The following is a 13,167-nucleotide window of genomic DNA, read 5'->3' as shown; positions in this document are numbered from 1 at the left end:
GAGGTCTTTTTATAGCCATTTTATCTTTTGCTTTCTGGTAGCTCGGTGTTTCCATTGCTTCCTTGTCCTCGTGTTTCTGTTTTCTTTATTTTGGTCGGCTTTTGTGTGTTTTTTTCTCTTGTTCTTCTTGTTTTATGTTATATACTTTAGTCCTGAATCTTTGATGTGTTGTTACCATTACGAATATTAAAAGGGTAGTTATATATATACAGTCTTTTATTTTCTTCTGCATGTGCCTTATCTCCATTCCCCTTTGCAAATTTGGATGTTTAAAACCTCCCCTTTTCAGTCATTGTTTTCTCAATTTGTCCTTATGTATGCTGAATGTTCATTACTATCTTGGTATAGCTATTCTCTTTTTATTATTTAAGCTTATATTGCCCTGTTCTTAATATGGGTTGCACTCCTCTGCTTCTATTTGCCCGATAGTAACTTTACTCCTAATTATGTATATATATATTTTTGTCATTTTGTTTTAGGTGAGCTGACTCCTTTCAGTATTTCCTAGAGTGCAGGCCTCATAGTGGAGAATTCCCTCATTTTTTGTATGTCTGGAAAAGTCTTAATTTCTTCTTCATATCTAAAGGAGAGCTTACTTAGCTGGATACATTATTCTAGGCAGGTAGTCTCTTTCACTTAATAGTTTAAATATTTGATTCCATTCCTTTCTGGCTTGTAATGTTTGTGCTAAGAAGTCCGAGAATAATCTAATGGGTTTACTTTTATAAGTTACCATTTTTTTCTCCCTGGCTGCCCTGAGAATTCTGTCTTTGTCATCGATTTTAGATAATTTTAATACAATGTGTCTTGGTGAAGGCCTTTTTGAGTTGAGACAATTGAGTGTTCTATTGACTTCTTGAATTCCAAGCTCCAGCTCCTTCCTTAGATTTGAGAAATTCTCATCCAGTGTTTGTCTGAAAATGCTTTCTAATCCCCGTTCCTTTTCCTTGCCTTTGATAATGCCCATTATTCTTACGTTTCCTCTCCTGATGGTATCAGCTAGTTCTTGAAGTTCTCTTTCATTATTTTTCATTCTTCGGTTTCTCTCTTCTTCCTTCTGATATATTTCTAGATTTTTGTCTTCGGTATCGCTGATCCTTTCCTCCATTTGGTCGACTCTTTTTCCCATGCTTGCTATTTCATTTTTCAGCTCTTGCAGTTTGTTCTTCATCTCCAGAAATTCTATTTGATTCCTTCTGAGGGTTTCAGTCTCCTTGCTCTGCTCATCTGGTTGTTTTTTCAATTACTGGAATTGTCGATTTGAGTTGTTTTGGATCTCATTGAGTTTTTTCAGTAGTACCATTCTGAATTCTCTGTTATTTAAGTTGCATATTTCTATGTCTGTAAGCTATTTTCTGGAGATTTTTCTCTTTCTTTCTGAGATACCTTGTCACCTTGGTTGTTCATGGTATATAGTAGACTGTTTTTCTGCCTGGGCATGAATGAAAGTGTATTCTGCTGTTTTTCCAGAAAGAAGATTTAATATCCTAGTCAATAATATTTTATCAGTGATTTCATAATTTTATCTTATTTTCCTTAATTTTTCCTAATGTAATATAGTATGTGAAAAATTTTCTTACTTTTACTTTCTTATTTGAGGCCATGTTATAGAGTCTCACTTTGTTGTAAAACTTCATTTCAACTACTTTGTCAAGGAAGAATGTCATAAATTTCAAAATCAAGGGTTGTAGATTGGTGGTATTTGTAGTACCATTTAGGTATTGTATGCGTTTGGCAATACATTTTTGGAAAATTTTATTTGAAATATATTGACTTAGGAAATATGTTACCTTTTAACTAATGTAGTTGATTAGAACCAAGATTATCCTTTAGTAATATTGAATTTAAATATATAGCCTTAAAAGAATTTAGTATTCCACATTCAGTGGCAAAGATGTTGAATAAGCAAAATATTTTTAAATGTCAGCATTATATGTAAGTTTTCTATACATTGATTTTAAATATATTGATTACTTTTCTATCAAAAATAACAAACTGTATAGACAATATATTTATAAGTGCATGTGTTAATAACTTTTTTCTCCCTTTTTTTAGCCTATATATGCAAACAGATTTCCAGTACCAACTTATGCAGCCAAGCAGCCTCAGCAGTTCCCATCAAGGTCTGAAATGAATTTGCTTAGATTACTTGACCAGAGTAAAACCCAGCGTTAGTGTCTAATATTTTCCCTTGTATCTTAATTTAATTTAGGGCAAGTATTTATTGCTAACGGCTTTGATAGAGCACAATTTATAGAAAAGCGTTTAAGAATTTTATATGTTTTGTCATATTAGTGCAGTGTCAAAATGAAATTTAAAGAAGCCTGAGCAAGACAGTCAGGTGCTGCTGCAACCTTTGGTGTACATAAGGTTCAGAAACGAGGACCTTTAAATAACCAGCAATGGGTTGGACTAAGCATCAGAAAACTTCCAAGGAAATGAAGAATTATGGGGCTAAAGTCTAGGAGAAGAAGGCAGTCCAGTGTTGATCCCAACTTTTGGGGTCATTTTTCTGTCCTAGATGTGTATATCTATTCAGAAAGTGAGAACTGAGAGGGCTAGAAAGCTGAGGAGAGGTTTCAACAAACTCCCAGGGCTGAAGGAACAAAAATTAGAGCTCTGCCAAGGAAGAGAGACCCTTGCAAGCATTCCATGCTTTGTGTTGCAACCCAAGGGAAAGGGTGAACTAGATCTTCAGCTTATTTCTGCAGTTTTTATGTGTGGCCCACAACAAAAAAAGCCAGACATATAAGAAAAAGAAATGTGACTAACACCAAGAAAAGCAATCTACTGTGGAAATAGACTCAGAGGGGATCCATTTAATAGAGTTGTCAGATACGGACTTTAAAATAACTGTGATGATTATGTCATGGGATTAATAGTCAAGATTGAGAATTTCAACACAAAACTGAAAACTTTAAAAAAGAATCATATTAAAGGCTCAGTAGATGGGCTTAAAGTCAGCAAGAAAGGATAAAATTAATTAGTATATTTTATATGGCATAAAATGCATCCCACCCTTCAAATTAGAATTGAATTACAGCACTGAAGTGTGTTTTCATGTATAATCTTTATTATACAATAAGAGTGCATCGAAATCCAACTGAGCATTAAGAGAAGAACATATGAATTGTGAGACAATTATTCACTAGGTAATGTTCTAGTGTGTTATTGAATTAGAGATATACTAGAATTAGGTGAAGTGGTTAAGGAAAGGGTATCCACAGGTTAAAATATGAAGATTGAGAAGGATAGGTATAGGAATCATAGCAGGTTTAATTCTCAGAGTGGATATTATTGAGAGAGCTGGAATTTTAGCTCTATGTATATATGTGAGGTTTACACATAACAGTAATTTCCTGTGCTGTTAATTCCTAACAGCACAAGTGGTGCTAATCCACAGTGTCCTCACTTGTCTTTTACAATTGTCTTCACAATATCATGTGCTAATCTTTTTAAAAACATATAGACCAAAACCTTCATACAACATTATTGATTATAGAATACTATTCTTTAATGGAAGTATTCCATTTTAGGCTCTGTTTTGAGCCCTTTAACCATTGCATATTAGATTAATAATAATCTTAGAATATAATGTACCCTTAAGAATTGTCAGCAGTGTTAAGGACAGTGTTTTGTTGGATCTGTAATGAATGTAGCGTTATTTCATTCAGTCGAAACACATGATTAACTGTCTGTTTTTCCTCTTCAGGCCACCTCCACCACAACCGAAAGTATCATCTCAGGGAAATTTAATTCCTGCTCGTCCTGCTCCTGCACCTCCTTTATATAGTTCCCTCACTTGATTGTTTTACCTTTCCTTTTGCAGATATCTTCAGGGAACTGAGCTAATACTTTTTTTTCCTGATATTTTCTTGAAAAGCCTTTTTTCCTGCTGCAACTTTGAATAAAAACAAAATACCGCAAAACGAACTTTACTAACAGAAAAACAAATTGAGTAATGGAAATTGAGAAATATAAGAAATTCAGTGAAGCCAGGGAATTTAGAGTTACATTTTCATTTCTATCACTGAATAAGTCTTATTCAGTCATCTGTGAAGTAATGCATCTAACATGGATTATGTTATTTTGAACATGTTACTGTAATGATTTTCAAATTAACTCTGTTGGTTTATGTTTTTTCATTATATGCTTAAATGTAATTCTGAATTTTGACCTTAGTTATCATTAATGTAGTTTCAGGTCGAACATGTGATAATCTAATACCTATGAAAACTGACTAATTAGCTGCCAATAATATCTAATATTTTTCATCTTGCACAGACTAATCATCATCATATCTAGAATATTGTCTGTATCATTCACTACATGAATAAAGATTTATTCTGTCTTCAAAAGAATGCACAAAACCCGCAATTAAGATATCATAATATTACTTTTAATGTACAAAATACACTAAAAGTGTATGTATGTATTCACACATAGTTATTAACTTTCATTTTTATGATCATTCTGTGGATAAATGATTCTATAGATTCTATGGATAATAGATTCTGTGGATCTATCTATGGATAATGAATATTAAAAAGTTAATTTAATAATAGAATTCTATTGTGAATCATGTTAAAACATGACATCCTTTTACAATAGCAATTATTTTAATGAAGTATAAACTTTAAGGTACGAAGTATTTAATAGAACTAATCAGATATGCTGTTGATTCATGGCTATAATAAAGCAGGAGCAATTATACCTGCAATCAATTGAGCTGTTATAAAACCACTTGAGAATTTCATGAGCACTTTAATTAAGTCTAAAATCTGAAACTTCAAAGCTTGCTATTAATATAATTTAGAATGTTTACATTTACTAAGGTGTGCTGGATCATGTCTCTGTTGAAACTATTATTTTCAAAGAAATTAGGCTAGAGAAAAGAAAGAAGAAAAGATTTTCTTAGATAAGTGCAAAAAAGTTATGGTGGTATATGTGAATTATCATCCCAACTGTGTTAAAAAATGAATTTTTACTATGGAAGTAATGGTATGGATAGTGAAATTTTAAGCACTTAAAAATTTTACATAACCTTTCATAATAAAGTTTAATAATAGGTTTGTTAATGGAATTTCATTAGTTTTTCCAAAATATTTTAGTTTATGTATATGTACATATGCAAATATAACATTTACAATAAATAAAATACTTGAAATTCTGTTTTGTGTCACCTGGTAACTTTCTAAATACTCAGCTATTTATAACCTTATTAATTAAACATTATACTAGTTTTAGATAAAACTGTACTAGTCAAACTTTTACAGATGTTATTTCACTAATATTTAGACTTCTGCCAAATTGTGTAGTCTTTCTGTTATTAAAAGAAAACGGATTAGTTTTGAAGAAGACAGATATTTCACTTCTTTGAAGATGGTACGTTATTTTAACAATCAGATGTACATTAAAAATTGTAAACAATCCCAAATGAAGAATCTTTATTTCAACTGAAGATACCTTAATAGTCAAAGACAAATTATATGTAACTTTGATATCACTGTTTGACTCTATGTTCACAAATTTAACTCATTCAGGGTATTGCATTTTCCCTTCCTATCATGCAGATGCCTGGGTCTCTATTAGTTAAGTACAATCCAGCTTTTCTAAGCACAAATCAGATTTTATTAAATTCCATAAATATTTACTGAAACTCTACCATCTTGCAAGTACTATATTAGGTACTGTCATACATGTACTGGAAAGGACATGCCTCCTGTTACGGAGAGAGCCATATACACAAATAATAATATAAAACCTACTCTACTAAAGAATTTAAAAAGCTTGAGCAGAGGGAAATAATGAAGAAATAAAAGAACTAGAAATTAATTCAAAATAATACTAATTGACAAGTCTAAGTACTTACTATAATTGTTCTAATGCTATGATGCAAGGTGAAACCAGATTTTGGCTCAACTACTGTTTGAAAGCAGTGTTAGTCAAGCACTGGCTGTTTCTGTTGACATACAAGCTAGGTGTATAGTTTCGTTGCCTGTTTTTGTTCATACCGTTCTTTCTTGGGCTTAGAAACCCTTGGGTTGAAACTCTTTGCATACATAGAATTGCATCTCAACTGTCGGTGTAGATGTGGTGATTCCCCGAGGGAGCTTTTCTGTGTTTCCATGGGGCCTTTTGGTTAGTGTGTCTCCCTTTCTGCTAATTAGTATGAAAGATTAATTCATTCTTTGGAATTTGAAAAGGATTAAAAGAGTGCATATAAGTAGAGACTGGGAGTGAGGCTAGACGGGAGAAGGTATTGCAGTCTAAGGGAATCAGGCAATGTTCTTTCAGGAAAGATCAGAAGTCAAGGTGGCCAAAGCATTGCTGGTAGCAGGAAATTGGCAGTCTGGGTTCAGAATGTAGAAAATGTTGAATACTGTGTTAAGGAATTTGGCTGGAATTTTCTACTGGAACATACATACTGTGACTATGAGCAAGAATCTTGTCCATTTCTTTCACTGCACGAGTGAATGAATATTGTAACTTCTCATATTGTAATAAGAGAATGAAGGCACCACATGAATTTTAGTCAAGGGCCTGTGAAGAACCAGAATAGTGGAGAGCTGACACCGCCTTTTTAGAAAGTGCATTTAGGCAGTAGGTATGGGGAAAAAACGTAGCAGGCTCTTTACAAAGATATCAAAATCTACTCAGTTCCCCCTTTATTGGAATCTCTTATATATATCTAGCAAGATTTTAATTTTAGAAACCCAGCTTTAGTAAATATGTATGTGTGTCTGAGTTCGTATAGTCTCTAATTCACAAAGTATTACACGTTCGTCTTTTAAAGCACCTGAAAGTGTCTGATACAAAGCGCGTAATCAATGTGTTCTTTCAGGTTCATCAACACGGAGGGAAAGTTTTGTGAGGGATGACGACCACGTGGGAGCGGCCGGGTCTGATAACTCCAGAGGAGCTGTGAGCCACCGGGTGGGAGAGGTCAGAGAGCCGGATTTAGCCTGGGGCGGCCTGATTAGTATTCTGGCGCGAAATACCAGGCGCCGCGGCCTCGCGAGAACGCGCCGCAGAAACGCGCGGGGAGGCGGCCCTCTGATCCGCCTGTCCCAGGAGGCCCAACTGCCGCCCGCTCAGTACCCGCTCCCAGCCGAGAAGCCGCGCCATGTTACGCTTAGTGATGCTGCTTGTGGGGCTCCGTGGCTTGCTAGCGTCAGGACCCGGTGAGCCAAATGGAGACCCAGTTGCGACCGTCTGCTGCGGAAGGTTTTTCTTTTCCTTTTTTCAACGTGCACCTGCTTGCGTCGAACTGTGGCCCAACTCAGTTAAAACCCGAGGGTCCTTCACTATTTTTGGGGGGGTCTTTTGCCCTGTCACCCTGGAAACCGGGCTGTGTTAGGCTGATCCGTTGGGCTAGAGAAGTTAAGTTGAGCAGAATAAGCTCAAGGGCAAATCTCTTACTCTCTGAATTTGGGTTCGGCCTTTCTTCTAGGTCTGTCATACACTTCATCAAACTGCTTCAAAGTTTCTTGCACTCAAGCATTCTGGAAACTTTTTGAACTTTACTCAAACCCCCACAAACTGACTTTCCTTAGATATCTTTTGTTTCAACATAATAACTTGCCTTGCATACAGTAATAAATCATCCAGCAATAGGAAATAATAATTGAAGCAACAAATAAGTTTGATTTTTTGTGAGTCGAATTTTGATTTAGAAGTGGGGAACTTCCAGGAAAAACGTAGGTAGTATGTAGTTTCCACCAAGTCTCCGGATTTTTGGTCAATTCCCCACGTCATTTTATTAAGGGGAAGCACATCTTCCCAATATCCAGTTCTATTATAGAGCTCATTGTGCTACAGTGAGGACATGTTATGAGAAGTTACATTGTAGTCATGCAGACCGGGCGTGAACTCATGGTCATGTGAAACGTTAGAGCATACAGTTATAGACAGCTAATGGAAGATAACTTAATGTTTTACCAGTACTATTTGTATTTTCAAAACAAGGTTACTAAACAAGGTTTGAGTAAGGGGTGTACCTTTATAAGCAAAGAGGTCACAATGGAAGGTAGTAATCTCTGGGGCATGTTTTCTAGAGAGAAGTCAATATATGCTTTCAGAAAGGCCAAAAAAGAATCCTACATTTTTATCAGTCAAGTTTTTCCATCTCTCTAGGGATAGAGGCCAGACCATCAAACCAGGAACCTCATGAGTTGGTTTGCTACAGTATAGATCCAACAGTTGGTGAGATTTTCAGATTCAGAAAGTTTATGTAGGGTAGGAAAAAAAAGGTGTAATAGATTGTAATTTTCAGCAATGAAGGTTACAAAAGAGATAAGAGGCCAAACCAAGAGCTAAAATTATCTCTGTGTAATGAGATCCATTGTAAAAAGTCAAGAAAGTGGCTGCTATACTAGCTGACATAAGAGTACTAAGTGAAATAAAACAGTTGATGAGCAGATTTGATTTTACGAGGCAACAGTCAGTGTAAGAATAGTAAGTTTTTCTGAATTCCAAGGTGTTACCTTAATAAATTACAAATTCTCATGCAATTTCAGCACATAGAAAAGTAGATAAGAGTTCTACCAACCAAATGATTAAGAGAAGGGTTACAGAAAGCATGGCATATTGGGAAGAAAAACATAGGACTATATCGCCCTTGTCCAGAATCTTGAGAAAACTGTCTATTCAAATGCCATCTGCTTCTGCTCCTTGGCAATTTTGAGCTTTAGGTCTCCATCCGGGAGCAGATTGTCAAACTGGTGTTGGAGCTTTCTTTAAATGAGAAACATTAATTCGAGAATCAATGCCTTTAAGCTTGGCTGTACAAAGATTAGTTAAAAGTTCCTGGCATGGTCCTTTCCACCTGGGTTGTAGAGCATCATTTAAAAAATAATTTAAAAAATTTTCAATTATAGTTGGCTTACAATATAATATAGTTTCAGGTATACAACATAGTGACTAGACATCTATACAACTCATAAAGCGACCACCCTAATCTAGGACCCCCTCTGATACTGTACATAGTTATTATAATAGTATTATAATATTATTGACTGTTTTCCTTAGGCTGTACTTTATATCTCCATGACTATTTTGTAACTACCAATTTGTACTTCTTAATCCCTTCCCCATTTTTAACTGACCCCCCAACCCACCTCTTGTCTGGTAACCCTCAAAATGTTCTCTTTATCTGTTTGTTTCTGTTTGTTTTGCTCTTTAGATTCTACATGTACATGAAATCATATGGCATTTGTCTTTCTCTTTTTGACTTACTCCACTCAGCACAATACCCTCTAGGTCCATCATGCAATATCTTTTTTTCATCCTTTTATTTTCCATTGGTTTGTGTCTTTTAATCTGAAGTGAGTCTCTTGTAGGCAGCCTATGTAAGGATTTTGTTTTCTTATCCATTCAGCCACCCTATCTTTTGATTGGAGAAGTTAATTCTTTTTTTTTCATTTGAAGTACTCATTGATAGATATGTAGTTATTGCCATTCTTTATTCATATTTTTGATACATATTTTTTTCTTAAGTCCTTCCAACAAACATTTCCTGTTCCAGTAGAAAATTCCAGCCAAATTCCTTAACACAGTATTCAACATTTTCTACATTCTGAACCCAGACTGCCAATTTTCTGCTACCAGCAATGCTTTGGCCACCTTGACTTCTGATCTTTCCTGAAAGAACATTGCCTGATTCCCTTAGACTGCAATACCTTCTCCCGTCTAGCCTCACTCCCAGTCTCTACTTATTGAAAATGAACTCCTTTAGCTTTTTCTTGTCTGGGAAACTCTTTTTATGTCCTTCAATTCTAAATGATAGCTTTACTGGGTAGAGTAATCTTGGTTGTACGTCCTTGCTTTTCATCACTTTGAACATTTCGTTCTAATCCTTTCTGGCCAGTAAAGTTTCTGTTGAGAAGTCAGCCGACAGCCTTATGGGAGCTCACTTGTAAGTAACTAACTGCTTTTCTTGCTGTTTTTAAGATTCTCTCTTTGTCTTTAACTTTGGCAAATTTAATTACGATGTGTCTTGGTGTGGACATCTTTGGGTTCATCTTGTTTGCGACTCTCTGCACTTCCTAGACTTGTATGTCTATTTTCTTCACCAGGTTAGGGAAATTTTTGGTCATTATTTCTTCAAATAGGTTTTGAATTCCTTGCTCTCTCTCTTCTTCTGGTACCCCTATGATGCAAGTGTTGTTATGCTTGATATTGTCTCAGAGGGGAATTCTTTTTTCTTGCTACTGTTCTGATTGGGTGTCTTCTGCTACTTCATCCTCTAAATCGCTGATTCAGTCCTCTGCTTCATCCACACTGTTGAGTCCCTGTAATGTACTCTTCATCTCAGATATCGTATTCTTCATTTCTTACTGGTTCCCTTTTATGTTTTCCATCTCCATTTTTATGTTTTCTGTCTCTTTGTTAAAGTTCTCATTGAATTCATCTACTCCTCCCCTAAGTTCACTGAGCATCCTTATAATCAGTGATTTGAACTCTGCATCTGGTAGATTGCTTGTCTCCATTTTTAGTTCTTTTTCTGGAGCTTTGTTCTGTTCTTTCATGTGGGACATGTTCTTTGTCTCTCCATTTTGGCTGCCTCCTTGTGTCTGTTTCTATGTATTAGGTAGGGCGCTGAAATCTCCTGGTCTTAGTAGAGTACCTTTATGTAGCAGGTGTCCTGTGGGGCCCAGTGGCACAATCGTCTCTGGTCACCTGAGAGAGGTGCTCAAGGTGTGCCCCTTGTGTACATTCTGTGTGCTCTCCTGTTATAGTTGAGCCTTGGTTGCTGTTTGCACACTGATGGAAGGGATTGACCCTTGGTCTGAGTGGTTGTGAGGACTGGCCAGTGAAGGACTGACCTTACAGAGGAGGATTCACTTTAGCAGGGCTCTGGTGCCTGCCTAGTCTGCCCTTTAGGCATGTCCTTCTCAGATGCAGCTCTGGGTGGTGCTCTGGCTCTGGTGCTGGTCAAAGCAGGCCACGGGGTGTGCTGGCCCAAGGGTCTTATGGGAGGGTTCCAGCTGCAGGCTAAGTTCAGCTGCAGCCTGTGCGCACCTGGGGCCACCTGGTAAGAGTCATCAAACCACTTGAGGATGGCTGTCACCTGTACTGGGCTTATAGGTGCCTGGAGAGACCAAGCCAAGAACTGACGCTGGTTGCTACTAGTGCGGGATTTGGGGCTGCTCAGCAAGAGAGGTACAGGGCATGCCTTGGCCAGATGCTGCTGCTTTGGGTTTTGTGAGCCTTTGAGAGGTTTGAGGAAAGTCTGCAGCAAGAGTAAGGACAGGCCATTTGTATGGAATAAACCACTGGGGTGAGCCCACAAGTTGGGAGGGGTAGAGTCTCCTTGTCCTTGTGCTTTTGTTTTCTTTAATTTGGTTGTCTTTTGTAGGTTTTGCCTCTGGTTCTTCTTGCTTTATGTTATATTCAATGGTTCTGAATCTTTGGCGTGTGGTTACCATTATGATTATGTAAAAGATAGTTTTTTATATATGTGTGTGTATATATGTGTGTGTGTGTGTGTGTGTGTGTGTGTGTGTATGTATATGTGTATATATATACACACATCTATATAGTTGTCCATTTTCTTCTGCGCGTGCCTTATCTCCATTCCCTTTGTGAATTTGGATCTTTGAATCCGCCCCCCTTTTCAGTCACTGTTGTCTCAATTTGTCCCTATGTATGCTGAATGTTCATTACTATCTTGTTATAACACTCCTCTGCTTCTATCTGTCTGCTAGTCACTTTACTCCTAATTATGTTTTTTGGGGTTTTTTTTTGTCATTTTGTTTTAGGTGAGCTGACCCCTTTCAGTATTTCCTGTAATGGAGGCCTCATAGTGGAGAATTCCCTGAATTTTTGTATGTCTGGAAAGGTCTTTACTTCTCCTTCATATCTAAAGGAGAGCTTACCTGGATACATTATTCTTGGCTGGTAGTTCTTTTCATTTAATAGTTTAAATATTTGATACCATTCCTTTCTGGCTTGTAAGATTTGTGCTAAGAAGTCCGAGAATAATCTAATGGGTTTACTTTTATAAGTTACCATTTTTTTCTCCCTGGCTGCCCTGAGAATTCCTTCTTTTCTCTCCCTCCTCCTGCAGGGAGCTTTGGCGGCTGTGAGAGACATCTCTTTATTACTCCCAGTCCACAGCCTGATACCTGGTGTTCTGACCTGTGGTAGCTCTTATGTATAGATCTCATGCTCAGACATGCTGGTGTCTGGTTTTTGTTGAGTTTTAGATGTTCAGCTTATTGTTTCAAGGGGAGTGATCTGGGAACGTCTCTCACTATGCCATGTTTCTAAAAGCCTTTAATTTGTTGAGGCTAGTTTTCTGTGCCAACATATGGTATATCCTTGAGAATATTTCAAGTGCACTAGAGAAGAATGTATTATTTGCTATTTTGGGAACAAAAGGGTCTATAAATGTCAATTATGTCCAAACGGTCTAATGTGTCATTTAAGGGTGATATTTCCTTATTGACTTTTTGTTTGATGATCTATCCATAGCGTATTTAGGTCCCCTTCTATAATATGTTTTTGCCAGTTGCTCCCTTTAGTTCTATTAGTAGTTGCTTCATATATTTTGGTGCTTCCTGATTGGGAGCATAAATATATTAAGTGTTATCTCTTCTTGAAGTATTGTCTTTTATCATTATCAAGTGTCCATCATTGTTCTCATTACTTTTTTTATCTTGAAGTCTGTTTTGTCAGATAGAAGTATGGCCCAAACCACTTTTCTCTGGATGTCATTTGCTTGGAATGTCCTTTTCTACCCTTTCACTTTTGAGGTGATAATTATCCTTGTAGCTGAGATGTGTCTCTTGAAGGCAGCATATGGTAGGGTTTTGTTTTTTGATCCAGTCTGTTACACTGTGCCTTTTTTTTGGCGAGTTCCGTCCATTTACATTTCGGGTGATTATAGAGACATGAGGTTTTCCTGTAGCCATTTTATCTTTCATTTTTTTTTGCTAGCTTGGTGTCTTCATTGTTTCTTTGTCCTTGTGTTTCCATCCATTATTTTATTTGGTGGTGTTTTATGATTTTTCCCTCTGTTCTCTCATTACATGTTGTGTGTCTCTCAGTTCTAGATTCTCTTTTGCATGTGGTTACCATTAAGTTTAAGTAAAAGAACATTATGTACAGTACTCCTCTTTTTTCTTCTGCATGCACCTTGTCTCCATTCCCCTTTGCAGATTT

The 13,167-nt window shown here is 36.6% G+C and overlaps 2 protein-coding genes across 3 annotated transcripts in view; both read left to right on the top strand.

Annotated features, from left to right (window-relative positions):
• Positions 1–5,083, top strand: part of ADAM9 (ADAM metallopeptidase domain 9) — a 104,980-nt gene extending 99,897 nt beyond the window's left edge. For both annotated transcript variants that reach the window (XM_025049871.1, XM_006916285.3), the window contains 2 exons: positions 2,056–2,123; positions 3,713–5,083. In XM_025049871.1, the coding sequence (XP_024905639.1) occupies positions 2,056–2,123; positions 3,713–3,793 (149 nt within the window). In that variant the 3' untranslated portion in view covers positions 3,794–5,083. The remainder of the gene's footprint in view (positions 1–2,055; positions 2,124–3,712) is intronic.
• A 2,043-nt stretch (positions 5,084–7,126) lies between these two features.
• LOC102879427 (disintegrin and metalloproteinase domain-containing protein 32) overlaps positions 7,127–13,167 on the top strand; it is a 149,365-nt gene continuing 143,324 nt past the window's right edge. The window contains exon 1 of the mRNA XM_015592805.1: positions 7,127–7,184. Coding sequence (XP_015448291.1) covers positions 7,127–7,184 — 58 coding nt within the window. The remainder of the gene's footprint in view (positions 7,185–13,167) is intronic.

The sequence above is a fragment of the Pteropus alecto genome, unplaced genomic scaffold (genome assembly GCF_000325575.1).
Source record: "Pteropus alecto unplaced genomic scaffold, ASM32557v1 scaffold24, whole genome shotgun sequence".
NCBI classification, from domain to species: Eukaryota; Metazoa; Chordata; class Mammalia; order Chiroptera; family Pteropodidae; genus Pteropus; species Pteropus alecto.
Note: the sequence above shows the minus strand (reverse complement) of the source record. Positions and strands in the feature narration are given on the sequence as shown.